Raw genomic sequence first — 19,510 nt, 5'->3', positions numbered from 1 at the left:
TTAACATATCAATTAGGTCAGGTTCCCAGGGGTTTACAGTTCTTTATAGAGGGGAGCATTGATTAACATATTAGGTCACCCAGAAAAAATGATGCATACAGAACAGTATGGTGGCATTACAGGTACTTTGGTCATATAATTTAGGCATAACACAAACACGATGAAGCTCTTTTTGCTAGTGTACAGCACTTCATTGAAGGTTTCTCTCCCTTTTCTAAGCTTCTCTATTTCTTAGGTCTGTGTCTTTTTAGAGGTGCTTAGCAATTCTTTTACTATGTTTCTCATATCTTCTTTTAACTGTAGTAGTATTTCTGTTCTAAGTTCTTTTATAGCTTCATGGAATTGTTTCTTTATTTCAGTTGCTGTTGCTTCAAAAACTGCAGGTGTACAACTTCCAATCTCTTCTGGTTTACATCTCCTGGACCAGTATGGCTGGGGTTGGAGACCAGAGACTGCCTTTTGCTTCTTCCTCTTGTCATGTCCCAGGTTTCTTCTGGACAAGTAGGTAGCAGGGTCCCCAGAACTTTCTGCACTGGTTATAATTACTCTGAAGTGTGTTGGGTATGTATTTCTGCTGTTTGCTGCTTTCCCCAGTCTGCTGGTGGCTACTGGAGGGTAAGCAGGGACAGGGCAGGCTGGCCCCTCCCTCCTGAGCTGGTTAACCACAGGGAGTCTTCACCATGTTAGTGTGCATGGGGCTGGTGGGGTTGGTTAGGGATAGCTTTAGGGAAACCTCAGCAGTGGCCATTGGACCACTCAAAGGGGCAGGACTCAATTCAAGCAATTTCTACCAGTCTGCTCTGAGCTAGGAGTGGCTGAAGGAAGACAGCTGCAGTTCTGTCTCCAGGCTTATCCTGACCAACTCCAAAATGGCGCCCAGCCAATCTCTCACTCCCGCAGGAGAACTGAGTTCCACGCACTCACCGCCAGCCAGAGCTGTTCTCTGGTCTGCTGCTTCCCTCTGCCACCTGCCAAGGCTTTTGGGCTTGATAGCCACCAGCTTCACAGTGCCCATGTGTCTCTGGGTTCCAACAATGCTTTTGGCACGGTGGTTCCAGCTCCAGTGAAAGCACTGCCAGCTATTGCCTTCTGTTTAAGTTTCTCCTTTTTTTTTTTTTTTTTTTTTTTTAATTCTCTCAGTGGGCTTCAATTCTCACTTTAGTTTCTTCATGGGTTGAGGGGACCCACTTCTTTCCTTCTTGTTTTCTCCAAAATGCTATATTCTAGATCTGGATTGTTTCTCTCTATTTACACTGTTGCTTATTATTCCACCATTTTTACCAGGCTCCTCTTCCATTTTCATTTTTCAACTGGTCAAATTATAGAATCTTTTTTTTGAAATTGTCAGATATATGACAAAAAAGGTAGTCTTCCTGTAGCATATTACTTGGTTTTGTCATTTTTGAAGTTTAATTTCATAGTGTTTAATAAACTTAGGAGTTTATACACCCTGTAACCCAGACTTGCCCTTTAGGTGTGAGTCAGATTCAAATTCCTGCCACTGTTCATGAGGAAGCACTCACAGCAATGCTCCTCTGGACCTGTGTTTAGCAAACACTCCTGCGGCACTCACTGCATTCCAGTCATGGTTCCAAGTGCTTCACCGTGCTACTCCAGAGGGGAGGCACCATTCATATCCCCACTGTAGAAGCATTCAAAAAATTCTAGCACTAAAAAGAAAGGAAAAAAAAGGTTGAGAGTATTGTTCAAGAACACATGACTAGTAAATGGAAAGTTTGAACCCCAGCAGATGGCCCAGCCCAAGTGAGCTCCTTCCACCCTGGCTCTATATGGGGTCTCAGCAGAACTCTGTGAACCACTTAAAACCTCATCTGGAGAGGAATGGAGAAGAAAAACGTGCTCTGTTATCACAGGACAAAATGCAATTGGTCATGGAAAGGATACCTATCCATCCATCCCTTTACTACTTATTTGCATTTAAATATAAGTAACTGCCTTTCATATCAATAGCAGTCAAAACATAAATGGAAGAAAGATGCAAAACTTGTTACATGAACAAAAATCTTGTTTTTGTGTGTGTGTGGGGGGGGGAGGATACTGAGAATTAAACCCAGTTCTGGATTTCAAGTCTTGGGGAACAGTATTAGAGGTTCTGTGTTTTCTTTTTCCTTTGTTACTGTTCTCACACATTCATTTACTATAACGAGTATCATTATAACCAAGTCCTACAAGTTGAATGCCCAGATCATTTTTAATTTTAAGGTTTAGTACACTTTGCTGTACATAATGATTAAGCCAAACTGACCTGCAAAGACAATGTGGTGATTTATGCTTACATCAACAGTATAAAAATACACCTTTTCTCCAGTCTTCCCAATATTGAGCATAATTTTTAATAACCTTGTCGATGTATAAGTGATGCTGAACATAATTTTTAACAGCTTTGTTGAGGTATAACTGACCTTATTACACATATTTAGTAGGCTTTGCCTGGCGTTTACCCTTGTGAAATAAGCCCAATGAAGGTTACCTGTATGACCTTCATGACACTTTGTGACTCCTCTTCTCACATTTTATTCCCCTCTTCACCATATCCAGGGAACAAATGATCTTCTCCTTCTACCTAGAGTACTTTGCATTTTTAATGAATTTATTTAGCTAGGATTATACAGTAGGACTATTTTTCTGGCTGCTTTCATAATGTGTATCTCTGAGATTCACCTATGTTGTCGAATATAAATGTTTCAGTCCTTTGCACTCTTTGTATTATTGAATAGTGTATCATTGTGTAGATATTCCCTAATTTATCTGCCTTCTTTTCACAGATACTTTCGTCTTTTCTAGTTTTGGGTGTTACAAACACAGCTGTTATAGCATGGACATATGTCTTCATTCCTCTTGGACAAAGACACAGTGTAGAAAGCCTTTCAGTTTCTTGATTATACAGATTTTGATTGTTTAGTGGTACCCCAAAGATCTTGAATTTTTCTCTTCATTTTTTCTTAGTTTTTATTTTATTCTTTCTGAAGGTTATATTTCAAAATACCTGCTTTCATGCTTTGACATTCTTTTTTCCACTTACTCTAATCTGTTTTTAAGGCTTCCAAATGAATTTTAAAATTTGATTTATTGCATTCTTCATTTTTCAAAATTTCTGATTATTCTTGTTCAAATTTTCTTTTTTCAATTTTTCATTTGTATCTTGCATTTTCTTCCTAATTTCACTTGATTGTTTATCTTTTTCCCTTGGATTTCATTGGGCTTTTAAAAAATTATCTTTTTGAATCATTTATTAAGCATTTCCTCTACTTCAATAACTTTGGAATGTGTCAGTAGAAAGTTATGACCTTTAGGAAGTGTCATGGTACCTTGTTTCCTCATTTTTCTCATTACATTCTGGTGGCCACACCACACTTTTCTGAACTACTAGAATGTTTCTACTCTTGTGAGAACTGCAAAGGCAACAGATGGCTCCAACTCTGAAACAGTACATACTGTGCTCAGGTTCACTAATCACAACCAAGGAAAGAAAAGCTTCAGGGAAATTACATTATCATACCTGGCTGGAAATAAACAACACTGCATTTTTTAAAAAAATCAAACCAGGTGTGGTGGTGCATGCCTGTAATCCCAGCACTCAAGAGGCTGAGGCAGGAAGATTGCTGTGAGTTTGAGGCCAGCCTGGGCTACCTAATGAGTTCAAGGTCAGCCTGAACTGCGTAGTAAAACACCCCCTCCCAAAGAAAAACCCAACACACATCTTTGGAAGAAAACCACATCCTAAGAAAGCCAATTAATAAAACGAATAGAGATACCCACTCTACCAAATGTGTATGCATCGGGTGCTTCCTGTGTGGCTTGTCCTACAGTGTGAGTGGTGGCCTTCATCAGGCATATGAGGGCTTCCCTCAGACACTGCTGACACTGGCTCTGTTCCTTTTAAGGGTCTCTGACACTCACTAACAGTAATGAGGAAACCAAATCATTTGTTCTCTAGCTAGAGGATGATGGAGGCCCACATGCTTCTCAGAGAGAGGTGAGGGCAGGAGTCACCTAGTGATTCCTCTGTGGCATGACACCCAGTCTCAGCAGGAGAGTGTGATCAGACACAGTACAGGAGGGACCTGTGATGGAGACGCATGTAGGTGTGGTGACAGCAGCAATTGTGTACTTCTTGCTGCTACTGCTCATGCTACCTGGGCTTGGGACCTCCTCGCAAACCCTCCTCTCCACCTGTGTGAGCTTAGCAATGGGGCAATAGCCACATTCAGCTGTAGTACTTGCCAAGGGCATAGGAGTTAACCACAGCTGTATCCAGGCAATATTCCTCTCCCTTGGAGTATTTCGGGGTGGGACGAGGGCAGTGTGTGCCAGTGCTGGGCAGTTTTTCTCCAGGCCTCTATACCTTCAAGAACTATGCACCCCAGCGGCAAAGCAACAGTCAGAGACATGGAATTACTCAGACTTCCCGGCCCACCACTGGGGCTTGGGGCAGCAGAACCCCAGAGAGGTTTTTTTCTTATCTTGTGGGGTGACAGACAGGCCGTGCATCCTGCTGGGGGCAGGTATGGAAAGATCCTGCAGGTGACAGCCTCTAGTCCTGACTCTTGAGTGAAATCACATAGGCCTTGGTCTCAGAGGAAAAGGTCTCCTATTCCCTCATCCCCCAAGTTCTCAAGGGCGGCATCCTCCATCCCCCTCAGTGTCACATCTATTCCCAACCTTGCAGTACTCGTGGAGTTTGTGCAGAGTCGCTTGACTGAACCAAGTCTAATTTATGAGCTAGCCACCCACTGAGCCCCTCTAGTAGAATGTTTGTTGCAGCTCAGAATTGAGAATGGGTACAGGTTTCCAATCTGTAGCACCACAAGTTCAGGCAATAGTTTTCACCTCAAGATAACCTCTGCCTACAGCATACTAGGCATTCACAGTAGACTGTAAATGCAAACCCACTAGGACTCTGTCTTTCCCCTTTACACACAGAGACAGAAGACTTGCACATGCCCAGCTGTGGAATCATAACATCAGGTGCAGGGATGGTTTGCTGTTGTCTCAGGTCCCATGAGATTTTACATGGTTTCTGCTTTCTTCTGTTGATTTTCTGCATTCTTCCACAATCAGTTCTGGGTGTGGCTGTGTCCACAGCAGATTCTCTCAGAGCCAGGAGGCTGACCACAGAAATAGTGTTCCAGGAGTTTTGATAGTTTCAGATAAGAATAGGTATGGGCAGAAAATTCTCAGTGCATATATGTAACTCATTCATTTAAAGTTATCTTCGTACTTGCATATTTTTGGTAAAGGAAACATCTTGGTCTTATTTTATGGTAGGAGATGTTTTATTTCAAATTCCCCCAAAGGGGTAATGGTTCAGAGTTATACAAAGACAGGCCAATACTGGATAAAACTAATTACCCAAAGAAAGTTATGAAAATTATGCATAGGTTGATGGATATCATGGCTAGGTCTATTGAAGTCAGTTTGATGTCACGCACTGTTAAACAAGCCTTGGAAATTAAATGGAAATATTGAGGAAGTGAACAGGCAGCTGGTTAGGAAGAATTAATTTGGAAATCTACTTTCAAGTATGCTAAATGATACATTTCTTTCCTAGTGCTACTGGTTGTTAGTGGACACCTCTGGTTGTCTGTGAAGATCCCATTTGTCACATAATGTGTCGTAATATGTGTCTTGCTCTACTTACTTTTCAAGACACTCTTGAGTGTCTTCTCACAAACCTAGGTTTTGTTGATTCTGTCAGACAGACTTTTTTCAATGATCAATGACAAAAAGCCCCAACCTAAAAGCACTGATGTCACTGAGGAATCTAGCAGCATAGTTCTTTCCTGTTTCAAGAATACCTGGCTCAAGGGGCCCAAATAAACGCAGCAGGTTTCTTAATGACAAGAAGCTATGAAAAACCAGATCTTAGCTCTCTCGTCATGTAGTAATAAGGACCTTTTCCCCCAGGGAAAAGCATTCATTTTTGTCCTGGACAGACCTGGAGGGGTATCCACATTGCCCCTCAAGTAGCCCCTGTATTCAGGGAACTGTACTTATTCTGGGTGGCTAAGATCAATAAAAGACCCTTTCTGTTGATGGGCATCAACTTTACCCAGAGAATAGGGAAATTTGAGTAGTTTGACTAGAAATAGGATTAGTAGATGTTGCATGGTAATGTAAGAGAAAGGGATCTTCACTACAATGAGCATGGCCTGTACTTCAGCCAGTATTTATCTACATGGCAGCATGACTGCCAGTGCCAGGACACATTGTTATCTCCAGGTTTACACACTGTACCTTATTCTCCCCCCCCCCTCTGCACTGCCTGTAATACATTCATACAGTTTGAATGAAAGCTCTACTTGGGAAGTGCTCAGAAACATTCTATCACTTTACATAAAAGTCCAAATCAATACAGAGCAAGTCTACTTTATACCCTTAAGGGAAAGAAGAGCCTGCAGATGTAACAGTATAACTGGGCACCACTGATTAATTTATACATTAGAGGCTTTGGAGAACATTCTTCTTAAGCAAGAGATGTGGGCCTACTTGTAAGGAATCCCCAATACACTAGCTTTAAGGAGAGGAATTCCATATTTGGAAGGCAAAGGAAGTGGGTTAGCAATTTGAGTTCATGCAAGAGGGAACCATGCTGGCTTGGAAAAATCCCTAGTGCTAGTAGGGATGCTTGGTTCAATTGTTCTGTGTTTCACTAGCAACACCAGTACTGTAGTTAGATTTCTGTTCCTTTACACTAGCCACTTGGCTTTTCTGTGGCACTTTTCTTCTATCGTTATACCATCTCATTCCACTACTTTATTCCTTCCCCCTCTCCTTAAGCCTTTTTCCTGCTGCCTATGAAAAGGCCCCACATCTGATAATTAACTTAAAACTTCCTTGGTTCTTTAAAGCGAGTTATTCATTTACAGAACCTAAATGACCTGTTAATGGACAAATCTAATTCTTTTAAACTGCAGATCTGCTCAAAGAAGCTTCTATAAATCTACTATAGAAATAAGGGAAGCATTTTGCTAATCTTATATCTAAATAGAAGTTTGGAGAGAGGGAGAAGTTATTCATTTACTGAATTCTGCTTATGAACTGTGAGTCCACAAGGAGGGAATCAAGTGCACCGCTGGCTTGCCGAGCACACAGGGAGGCGCCAGAAGCCACAGATAGGACGGAGCTCTTGGATCCCAGCTCAAGGGCTTTAAAGATCAAGCATTTTGTTTTCTGCTTCCAATGATGGCCAAGGTGTGCTGTGTTAAGAGGTATGGTTGTCTTTTTTCTGTTTTTTGTTTGGCAAAACAAAAGCTAATTATAGTAAATGTCAGAAGCTGCTGGGAGGCAGGGACTGGGGCTCAGGAATGGGTCAGGAACTTTGAAGGGCTGGCTGATTATGCAGATAGAGCACGTTTGGGAACTGTGTCTAGCCACATATGCATGCATTTCAGTTATTAAAGAAGCTATTTCTCTGTGGGTGATTAAAACATGTCTGTGGGCCTTAGAAGCAGAAAGCTGAGCTTCTAGATTCATACAATGCACATTTTTGTTTTACTCCATAATAGTCTAGCTTCATTTTCATCCTATTTTGTTTACCTCAAGAAAGATTTTGCTATGGGTAAAGAAACTGGCCTTGCTTATGAGTGTATATACTAATTTTAGGAAGTTAAATGGCATCATTACAGTCAGTGAATTGGGCAGAGTCACCGTGACTCTTTATTGTTGTTATTTTGTGCCCTTTGGTACTGCACACATCTCATAGATCATAACTGAATTAAACCACTGTTAATTTGGCATAGCAGTCTGTCATTGGGTTCAATGGCATTTATATAGTTTTTAATTTAAAAACTAATAAAATTCTTAGGAGTTTATTTGAATTGGTCATATAGTTGTGATAGATGACATTTAAGTATAGTTTGAAAGTTTAGCTATGTTTTATAGAAAAATAAACCCATAGAATTTATGTTAAGATTTTTTTAAAAGAAAGGTTTATATCATTCCAGAGAAAACATAACTTGCCGAGTCAAAATTTACAGGTGAAAATGGACACGCTATGAAATTATTATGAGAGACCACAAAATTCACAGTTTCAGAAAGTTTATTAGACTCAAGTTTTCCCTTATTCCCCACGAAGAAAAATGTTTGCTGATTGTGTTCCAATATTTAGCTAAAGTTTTATGATTTTAACTGTAGCCCAGATAGACGGCCAAAATTACTTTTTGTAGATGCTTATGATAATGAGACTGCTACAAAGTTCTTGAGTTCTGGCAAAAAGACTGAGGCTGAGTCCTTTAGCATCCTTTGGAAAAACCCAGCATCATCAGCTTTCAGTAGCTGTTAAGTTCAGCAACAGGCCATCGAGGAGGAAACAGAGAGACCTCCAACAAACAATGGCATCTGGGGGGGGGGGCTGACAACCCTGTGGCCAGTTCCCATGGGAATGCCAGCAGCCTTTTCACACTGTGTGAAAAAATATGTTCCTTCAAAAGAATCTTTAATTTTTCCCTTTCAAGGGAAAATCTGAGATCGTTACTGAAAGTTTCCAGAACGCAAATGGGTCTAAGTTGGTTAGTGGGCATTTTAATTTAAAGTGAGTAAAATGAAAGTGTTTTGATGTAGAAGGATCTTGTCTAAAACAGAGTGTAAATAAATTTCAAAATTTTCTGAAGTGAGGAAATGGGGCAAGTCCTAAACTGAGTTGGAAGCTAGAAAAATTCCTTGAAATAAATTGACTTCCTGAGTAGATTATGTTTATCAAGCCCTCCTCCAAAATCCTTACTTTTTCTACAGGCACTATCCCAATGGTAGAGGAATTAAGTCCTCATTTCGTGTATATGGTATACAGCAGAATCTGCTGATGCACAAGAAGCTAGTGTATTTATTAGAGCACACTGAGTAGAGGTCACCTTTAAAAGTCATAAAGAAAGAAACAAAGTGCCTGAAGGGCACTCCCTTTTCACTAATAAATGCAGGAGGAAATACTGTGCTTCGGAGGCAAATTCAGGTATTTGGATTATGCCATCACATACAGTTGGAGATGTACTGTGTGCTAGTACATTTCTGGGTGGGGTAGGGGGGAATCTCTGTTATTGGTGGGGGTAGGATCACAGTGAGTTTCACTCTCTCCAAGAAGTAAGAAAATGTTGCCCACAACAGTAAGAGACACACATATAAGGCAGTAAATTTGACAAATAACAATGAACTACACCTAGATTTAATACTAAGAGGCCAGGCATGGTGGCTCATTCCTCAAATCTCAGTGCTCTGGGAGTCTGAGACAGGAAACCTCCAAGTCTGGGTCCAGCACGGGCAATTTAGCAACTAACTGTGACCCTGTTTCAAAAGAAAAAAAAAGATTAAACAGTTGGGGATGTAGCTTGGTGTGAAAGCCCTGCCCTGGGTTCAGTATGTAGTACTTTCCCTCAACCCAAATGAGAGAAAGAACAAGTAATATATAAAAAAAGATCCAAATGGAAAAGGTATTTTTATACTGTGAACCACTCCAGGAGCATGGTTATTATCTTTTTAAAGGTGTGGCATAGGATCTGTCTAACAGAACAAAAGACCTATAAGAATAAAAATGCTATTAAAAATATATATAGCGGATGTCACTTGTTTTATAGTTACTGTATACCAAGCTGTGTTAAATGTTTAATATAATCTCCTTAAACCTGTCTGCAACCCAGATCACAATTCTCAGGTGCAAATGAGGAACCTGAAACTCAGAAAGGTCTGCCCAGGTTTACACTGCAGGGAATGCACAGCTGAGACTAGAACACAGCTGTCTCCAGGGTCTCCCACTCTTGCCAGACTGCTGTTCTTACTGGAGTCCCAGGGAGGGTCCAATTCTGGACCCTACATGCTTTAAAGTAGGTAAGAACAGTGGGTACAATCTAGGGATTAAAAAGCAGTAAAATGACTAGAAGATAAAGAAAAGGGAAGGCTAACGATATGTAGTCTATTCCATTAAAAGAAGAGACTTTAGAAGTACTTTATAAATCAGAAAGTTACTAAGAAAGAATATATGTTCGTAGAAGCACCGAATTCTCTCCCAGAAACTCTTCCTGTGAACAGTTCTCTACATGAGGATGGTGTACAATACGCTGGATAGCCAAGTGCCTAGGAAGATTTATTGGTTTGTTCTCCTGGCCCATCCAGCTTGGTTCATTGGAGGCCACCCCGCCCTCATCTTTGCGGGCAACATTCCTGGGGGCCAGGGCGCACACCCTGTGGTCCTGAATGAAGATGGGTTTTTCTGCAGGACAGCTGCCTCAATGCCTTGCCAGGAGACAGATGATTTGACAGTTAACAGACTTACTAGGGGAACAAACAAATTAAAGGGAGAGAAGACTACAGCTCAAAATGTTTGTTTTTAAACACTTAACAGTTTAAATGATATGGGAGGATTTCAATGGTGGTTTTTTTTTTTCCTTCTTTGACGTGTCCATAGTGTGTGTGTGTGTGTGTGTGTGTGTGTGTGTGTGTGTGTAGTGAATGTGCCCCCTTTACTAGCAGTTTCCTATCCCCTCGAACTTTCACCGACTTTAAAGCCCAGGCAGAGTTAAGGGGGTAGTTTCTCCAGGAGCTGTCACGCCCTGGGCTGTTGTGCTGCGTTGCAAACGTGTGTGTGACATCTGGGAGGGCAGTAGCTCAATCCGCCTCACTCTCTACCCACCCCCACCCTACCCCCCGCTCCCGGCCGGCTCCCCAAAGTTCTTGCATTGACCTGCTGGTCCTGCTCAAACTGCTTCCAATCCCTCCTCCCCGCCCCCCGTATAGATTTTCACGAACACAGGCAGTGTTGTCTTCTGTTGAAAACAACTCTCCTGCACCGCAACAGGCTTTGTGTCCGGCTGGCCCCGGGAGCCCGGTTCCCCTGGAGGTAGCTCCCCGGGAGAGGCGCGGCCGTCACCTGACCCCGCTCCAGGCCGGGTGGCAGCGGGCTGCATTCCTTGAATTCCTCCTCTCGGGCCGCAGCGCGGGAGCAGCTTGGGGTGCACTGTGCGGAGCGCGGTCCGCTCCCTGCTCGCTTCCTCCCTCCCGCGCTGCGCCCCGAGTCCCGCCGGATCTCCCGCCCAGTCCCCAAACCCGTGGCTGAGTAGCAGCGAGTGCGCCGGAGAGGAGGAGCGCGCAGGTAAACCGAGTCCGCGGGACACGGCGACTCCCGACCCGGGCCACGCCGGCCGCAGAACCGTCCCTCTTGTTGTTGCGTATGCTTCTTCCTGGGGGAAGGCCGACTTGTGGATCCATACCTGATTGAAAGCAAACCAAAGGAAAATAGCCTCAGATTAAGACGACTGAAATGATGAGGGAAAGACATTGCAAAGGAAAAAAACTTAAAGATGCAGAGCAAAAAGAAATTTCATATTCGGTTGCGTGTGTGTGTGTGTGTGTGTGTGTGTGTGTGTGTGTGTGTGATACAAAAAGTACAGTATAAAGCGGGGCATGAATCTTGGTTCAGTACACGCCTGGCCGTGATATTTAATCGCCTGGGTCCCATTTCCTCTTCAAGGAATTGTATCTTCCTGCAAGGTTGATGGGAGAACTAAGAGAAGAAAATGTCTTACAAAGAGTTTGATGTACAGGAAGTCTTTAAACATGCACATATACATGTATGTGCATGCTTGCTAACACCAGTGCACATGTGTGTATACAGTCTGTACGTGTTACACACGTGCACGTGGGCCACAGTCCTATGCCATGGGTAAATGTAAGGAGTTTCTCAAAATATGAGGTAGAATTTGACCTGGCTTAGGCTAGCTCTGCTGTTGCAAAAGAAGACCAGCAGGAGAAGCCAGACATCTGAGCAAAACATGACCAGGGTTGCTGAAAAATAAATAAGGTGACTTGCAACTCTTCTTGACTCAGAAAGGGTGGCAGAGCGCAGCGTGTGGGGTGCTCCCAGAGTGAGGCCGATGGGAAGAGGCAGTTCAGCAGGGCAGCTCAGCAGCACTTCTCACACGTGGTTGTGTCTATGACTGTACAACTTCCGAAGAGGCCTTTCTCCAGAGAGACCAACCGGTTTCAGCTGTAACTCTGCAGCATATTCTTGGGGTGTCTGGGTTACTGGTTCCGTTCCTGTCTGAACATTAGATTTTCATTGCACTGAATTGTCCTTGTAACTAAGCAACTCAATACGTGAGAAGCACTCAAAGTAGTACCTGACATCTGGCCAACACTTACTAAACACCAGGTGATGTAGATAGAGGCAAAGGCAGGGGGGAGGTCTTTCTTGCCTTCCTAAGAGTCACAGCCAGTACCCTTAAACCAAAAATATGGTTAATCAAGGAAAAGTGTAACACATGTATTTGCTCATAGTTTTAATGTGGCATAGGAGCCTTCAAAGTGATGATCCAAAGGCTCAATGTGAGCCACCCACTTTTAAATTTAGTTTCAGTGAAGCATGGACAGTCATGTAAAACTGGGGATTGGACAAAAAGGGAACAATCTAATGTTAGTGAACTGAAAGGGGAAACCCAGTAAAATCTATCCTCCATTCAGGGTTTTTTGTTTTTTTTTTTTTTTTCAGCTTCTTTGGGAAGCATTTTTTCTCCTGGATATGGGGCAGGCCCCCTTCTAGAATTGGAATCTTATAATCTACTATCAAACAGATTGGAAAATTTCTTTGTAGAATGCTCCAAGACAGAAAGAGGGGAAAATCAGTATTTTTAGTCTTTATGGCTTGCTTTGGAGGAACAGAGAAGTTCTAATTTCTATAATCTGTGTTGGACAAGAGAAATTCTACTCTCTGTGGCTTGCCTTGGTGAAAAGAAAGGAGCTAGGGGGACAGAAGGACAGAAGAAAGTCACAGAAAAACCTCCTTTTTGAGTCTGATTCTGAGGCCTTCACTTCATTATCTGAGCCTCAAGTGTCATTATTTTACAAAGATTCTTTTCACGCTTTATCAACTTTGATCTTCAAAACATGCTAGTGAAATAGATGAGGAAAGCATTACTCTCATCTTGCAGATGAGACAACCCAGACTCAGGGAAAGGAAAAGCAAGAACCAAAAAGTTTCATCATAAAGAGAGTCCTTTCCAGTCCTTGGCTCAGTCTGGGAAGTTTATACTTGTAATCCCGTGGCAAAATTAGTGGAACCCTAGCAAGTTAATTCCAATCTACCGCTACCAGGCAATGCATGGTGAGAATAAAGACACTAAGACATTTGTGGTTGTGAGAAGCCAAGGGGGTCCTAAATCCAGCTAGGATGATGGCTAACGGAAACAAAGGCCATGACCCCGGGCTGAATGCAAGTTTCATTAAATAAGAGGAGAGAGGCTCCGGATGAAGACTGTAGTCTTGGTGGGAAGTATGTGTGTGCCCTGATCTGTACTAGGTTGCAGGTATGAGATCACCTCTGCAATATGCAGAGAAAGATGCAGAAAGAGTAATCTGCATACACAGTTCGAGGCAGTATCTAATTTTTGGAGTTAGTGCATCAACTCTGATGCATAATTTTTTTTTTTTTTTTTTTTTTTTGGTACCAAGGATCAAACTCACAACCTCATGCTTGTCAAGTATGCACTTGTGCCACTGAGCTATATCTCTGAGCCTGATTTTTGGCTCAATCCCAGCCAACAGTATGGAGCATGACCTTCCCTCTGGCCTGGCTCATACATGACTTTGGGGAGCTATGGAGCAGGTCAACACTGACCTGTCACCCTGCTTTAAAGACTATACATTAGTGCCTCTACTAGACTGATATGCATTGCTTAAAACCAATTGAGGGAAAAAGAAAAAGTCCTGGTCAGCTCTGTACATATCAATACATGAATACAGGTCCAGGTTTAGCCAAAATGGAGATAATTGCTCCCCTTTCCAAGAGAGTCATCCAGATGGTCCTCCACACCACAATCTCTGAATGGCCAAGCTGAGCCTTCAATCTCCTTCCCAAACCAATGCCTCACCTATATTCAGCACGTACACACTAAATACTATTTGTAAAAGTCTTACGCATTGTAAGTGATGTTACTCAAAGGCCCTTTCCTCCACAAAGCCCTGCTTTGTCCTGTTTCCCAAACTTCTTTTTGAAGTATCCAGGAGACTTTCTGTCAATCATTCCATTTGCAGCATGCTTAATGTAAGTTTCGTGTCTCCTCACCCAACTCCAGGGTCTGAGAAAGTTTTCCTGTAGAGCTTGGGCCCCAAGAAACATTTTGCACATTATGGACACTCAAGCGTATCAACGGCAATTGCCAGCAGGGATATGGCTCCACACCAAGTGAAAAGCCTCTGTGCATCTCTGCACATGCACAAATTCCTGCTTCACATCGAGCACCTGCTTGCATGTGTCTGATGCACCTGAATCTGCCTTATAAGTTTCAAACTTATTTCTACCCAGTCTGCTATTTTCATGGACATTACTTCATTGAGGTTATCTCCATAACTATCTAAAACTAGAAAAAGAATGTGTTAAAAGGAAGATTCAAGAAAACACTGCCTGAATTTTGGGGTAGATATTATAATTTTTCCATGTTTGCAAGAGTGCAGATTTCTTTGCACCCTCACTCTGCTCTTCCTCTGCCCAGTTCTCTTCTTCCTTCCTGATCTTCTCTTTTTGTGACTCTCCTGCTCTCTGGTTGTTTGGATTCCAGATGCACAAGGGTGCTGTGCAGAAAAGATGATCTTTTTCTTACTTTATGGCCCCACCAGTGCCTTCATTCCTGTTACTGTTGCTTATAAACTTGGAGCCCAGCACTGGAATCTCTAGGTGCAAATCCCAGCTCTTCAGTTTACTGTGTGCAGGACTGGGGTGTGCTACTGTGTTTAAATGTTTCACGTTTCTCGTTTTAAAAAATGGCACATGATATGTCTCTAGATGCTCATAACAACTTTATGAATATTAAGTGTGGCAACATTAACCAAAAAAACATCTAAGCCTGGCATACAAAGATGTGTAAGTAGTGGGTATTGTTTTCTAAAGCTAATAGATAGTGTAAGAATTACATATAAACAATAACATCTTGAAAATTCTAATATTTTGAGGATTTTTTTTGAGGTGAGATCTCACTATGTAGTCCAGGCTGGCCTTAAACTTACAGTTATCCTCCTGCCTCCTGGAATTACAGGGCCGAACCACCACGCCCAGCCTGAAAACTCAAATATTGCCCATGCATTGCATCATGTAAATACTGTGATAGCTCATCTAGTTCAGTGTCTCATTAATGAGTTAGTTCATGTCTAGAGACCACATTGTATAGAGAGTATGTATCTTGAAACTTTAAAATTGTGTTCAGCACCCACACACACAGCAACCTTAGAGGGAAGGTTTGAAATTACTGAAGGAACCACTGACTTATCTCTCACTTTCCACTCTCATATTGGAAGAAGTTCTGAGCATTTTGTAGCTTTATTAAATAACTCATTTTAGGCCAGTGGTGGCAAATCTATGGTGTGCAAGTTGCAGGCAGCTGTTCATTGTCATTGAAGCTCTAAAATGTTAACCACCGCTCCTCTGAGCTCTCACTATCTGACATGTGGCTGCATGTGTAAGTTATCTGTGTGTATGAATTGATTCCACTCCACTGTAGAATGGGGGAAGCCCACTGGTTTGAAATCAGGGGACAAGCCCTGCCACAGGTACAGTGGATTCTTGGGGAATTCATCAAATCTCCCTGGCTTCCTTTAAATGATAATTCAAATCTGTATTAATACAGACTGGTCTGTCATTTTATTAGATCCAAAAGGGGTCTAATGATAATAATCATGCATGTAATTTGTGTCATTGTATAGTCTCTGTGGACTGTTAGTTAAATGAGAGGCGCAATAGGACTTCATTATTACAACTAGAGGAATATAGGGAGAATTACACTTTTTTTTTTTTAAGAAAACACTTCTTTTTTAGCCTACACTGCAGTGCTATCATGTCTAATGTCAGTGTTCAAGTTGAAGTTCATGTTAATGCTCATTACAGAGTCAACTAACCCCATATATCTAGGTAGAGTTCTTTATTTCATTGTTTTTGGATTAGAAAACACATAGGAATAGGCTAAGTTTTTAGCTCACCATCTGCACAAAAGGTAAAGAGGCCTTTTATTGCCAGTATAGCCAGGAAATCCCACCAAGAGGGTAGAAATTGGTTTCCATGTCAAAGATCTGAGAAAAGCCCCCAGGCATTTGAGTCTAAAGGATATTTCCTGTTCTCTCTCAATCTCCCTTTCTGTTTGATTTCCATGGTTATCTATTTGGGAAATATCTGGCACTTATTGTACATGTTTATTGCCTGTGTACTTGTTTCCTTTTATATGGAATGTAGAAAGACATAGGAAAAAAGCAGGAGCAAATAAATATAGTTTTTGTTCTGCTCTTTAAAGTTCAAACTAAAGAAAGAGGTCATCTGAAGACTATCAAGTCAGGATCTGTTACCCTGTGCATTTCCAAGTTTCTCTGTCTCTGCCTCATTCTGTCTTGCTCTGTCTCTGTCTCTGTCTCTCTGTGTCTGTCTGACCCCCGCTTCTCCTTCTCTGTCTTCCAGGCACCAGCGTAGCACTCTAAGCTCATGCTGTTCTGCCAGAGGCTATATTGTGTCATTTATTTCCCTTACAGAAGTGCCACAGAAGACATCAAAGTCTGGAGAAAAGTGACCTTTCATGGACTATGAAATGTACCTTCTACTGCAAGTTTTTCTCTTACTAACCTCAGAAAACTGAACATATGGCCTTGAGTCTACAAAAAATCAACTGATAAAACTCCTCGACATGCATCAGCTGTTTAGACTGGTTTTGGGACAAAAAGATCTTTCACGAGCTGGTGACCTCTTTTCCTTAGATGACTCCGAGATTGAAGACAGCCTAACAGAAGCTTTGGAGCAGATTAAAATAATTAGCTCATCATCAGTAAGTAAACTGCTTTATACACTAAATCCCTGCAGTGACCTAGGCTATAGCCACAGGATTGTGTATTTCCCGGAGAAAAGAAGTATCTTGGCAAGAGAAAGAGGTGCTGTAGTTTACTTGGTGACCAAGAAATAACACCAGGAATGTCTTTAGCTTAGGGAGCAGTAAGGCCACCTTATGTCCACTCACAGAGACTAGAACTCTGGAATTTCAGAGTGCAGTTCTCACAAGTGGATTATCTAGGGTCTATTTTTGCATCCTTGAAAGACATGGAGAGGATAGGTAGCAAATTTGAAATAGAGCAGACTTGCCAAGCTGCACAACAGCATCTGCAAACGAGGCAGGGTACATGGTGGAGGCTGAATAATGAAAGATGGCAGTGTGACACCTCCTGCCACACAGGTGATATGAGGGGCCAGGACAGCAATCACCTGCTGCAGGAAGCGACAGCTGCCCAAGGCGTGGTAATGCTTGTGCGTTCTCCCCCCCCCTTTAAATCTTTCCTCTTTTCTGTTTTCTACCCACCAGTCCCCACTTAATTCAGTGCCCCTATTATGAATCCCTGGTGTGATCTGTCAGGTTGCAAAGGGGAGGGATACGGAGTGCTCAATGTGGCTTGATGTTGACATTGGTCGTGCTCAGGCCTCTATGAGACTGGTTTTGTTGCAGAGCCTAGGCTTCCTGTCTCATCCTCACAACTCAATAGTCTTTGTCAACTTGGCACAGACAACCACTTGGAAGAAGAGTATTAGAACTCAAGCCATAAAGTACTGAATTGGCACATGTGTCTGTATTTTAGATCTAACAACTCTCTTCCATGTTATAATAAAGGGGTGTTTTAAAAGCGTGCTGGCAGCCAGTGCAGCTTGATCTTTAAGCCTGCCAGCGTGTTCTCCTGCTGACTGCCATGAACATGCCAAGTTTCCCCACTGACCATGAAGTCATTGCCCAACCATCCTTTTCTCAAGTAGTGTCTTCGACAGCAATCACATGTCCACATTTCTTCCAGCACGATAATCAATATGGTCTGACCAACACAACTGAACACAAAGTGTTCCTGATCGGTCTCTGCTTTCTGAGTAAGATTTCCATGCTGTTTCTAGCAGCCCCTTCCTTCATTCCTCTGGAAATAAACTGGCGAGTATGCCACTGGTTTTTATTTTCCTAATATGGGGGAAAAAAAAAATCAAAGGTCCCTAAAGTGTGTTTCCACCAGAGGTCACTAGTGGTCAATGATTTCTTTTGTTTCCTTCATCAGTTGCTTTGTTTCACAGATATGAAATCCAGAATTTTAGGTCCTAGTAGATGACCCCACTAGTTTAACCATTAAGGCTGGCAGGTTCCCTACTATTAAGAGCACTGTCAAAACTTTATTTTTTTTTTATTTAAGAGGAAAAAGAGAAAAACACAAAACAAACCAAAGCGGTGTAAGGGTACACGTAATACAGAACTACAAAAAACAACAAAACAAACAAACAAAAAAAAAACATAACAGTAAGAAATCACCTGTTAGTATATTACATATTATCATCTTGAAAATAGTTCCTCAAATCACAGTATCAAAGAATACAAGGTGGACATTCAAACAGGTAGACTGCAAACAGCTGTGTTCAATGATCCAAAAACATTGATACAGTCAGCTATTTAACACCCCTAAACACACTTGCTGTTATATCCGTTAGAGCTCTTTTTCTTTTTTTTTTCCCTCTCTTTTTTACAACAAAATTCACACACTTTGGATTTCATTACTCCTTAGTGCTTATTACTTTTTTTTGGGGGGGGGGAGAATACAGTCAAATATGGCAAAACAAAGCTGTCAGTCAATACCAAGGATAGACATAGCACATGGTGTAGAACAGAGTACAAGTTTATCAACAATGGTTATCAACGTTGTCCCTTGTTTCCTTAAAAAGAATTGTCTATCTCATTAGATATTATAAAGTTGGACAAAACAGTAGAGAACAAGACCAATAAAACTTAGGCATTGTAAACATTACAGGACTTCCGAAGAAGACAATAGTCAAACCAGAATGGGTATCTTAGTGAATCTTATTGTCTTCAAAGTAGTTGCCTATGTCTTCAAACTTGATACTACCATATAGAATGGAACAGAGTCTAATCAGTCAAAACAAGATTGTGGGAGTACTACAGGACTTCAAAACAAGTTAATAGGAAATCAAAAAGAGTTACTATTTATATATCCTAATTTTTTGAGTTTTTTCTTTAATTAAGACAAACATAAGAAATGACTAAATAATTTTTTTAAAACAATAAGGGGGAGATTGAGATAAAACAGGACATAACAATATAACAATAGAGGTCCCAGCATGACTGTTTCAACAACCTAGTACTTCACCACCATATAACCTGACTTAATAGTAGTTACCATAGTGTCTTTTTCCTTGAAATATTTGGATAAAACTTCATATACTCTAGCTTCAAATATTTTCAAATCAAGAAGCCCAGAATAAAGCCTTTCTAATTAATGAGTGAAAACTTTATAAGGCTCCAAGGCCACCTAATGGGGAATCATGATTACCACATATTTTTATATATTTGAATCATTACTTATATTAGGGAAACTATTCGGTATTCACACATGCGAGATTGATTTATTTCACTTTTGAGTATGGTCTCAAGCTGCGCCCATTTATTGATAAATATCTCAATGTGATCCTTCTTTATAGCTGAATAATACTCCATTGTATAGA

At 41.5% G+C, this 19,510-nt stretch overlaps 1 protein-coding gene across 8 annotated transcripts in view; it reads left to right on the top strand.

The window, feature by feature from the left end:
- Positions 1-6,934: 6,934 nt before the first annotated feature.
- Veph1 (ventricular zone expressed PH domain containing 1) overlaps positions 6,935-19,510 on the top strand; it is a 236,848-nt gene continuing 224,272 nt past the window's right edge. For 5 of the 8 annotated variants that reach the window (XM_063249247.1, XM_063249245.1, XM_063249248.1 and 2 more), the window contains exons 1-2: positions 6,942-7,232; positions 16,510-16,799. In XM_063249247.1, the coding sequence (XP_063105317.1) occupies positions 16,662-16,799 (138 nt within the window). In that variant the 5' untranslated portion in view covers positions 6,942-7,232; positions 16,510-16,661. Of the gene's footprint in view, positions 7,233-10,957; positions 11,099-16,509; positions 16,800-19,510 lie in introns of those variants that run through there. The other 3 variants (XM_063249250.1, XM_063249249.1, XM_063249244.1) reach the window with 3 other exon arrangements.

The sequence above is a fragment of the Cavia porcellus genome, unplaced genomic scaffold (genome assembly GCF_034190915.1).
Source record: "Cavia porcellus strain 051 isolate PalLab524CR breed Dunkin Hartley unplaced genomic scaffold, mCavPor4.1 scaffold_5, whole genome shotgun sequence".
Lineage (NCBI taxonomy): Eukaryota > Metazoa > Chordata > Mammalia > Rodentia > Caviidae > Cavia > Cavia porcellus.
Note: the sequence above shows the minus strand (reverse complement) of the source record. Positions and strands in the feature narration are given on the sequence as shown.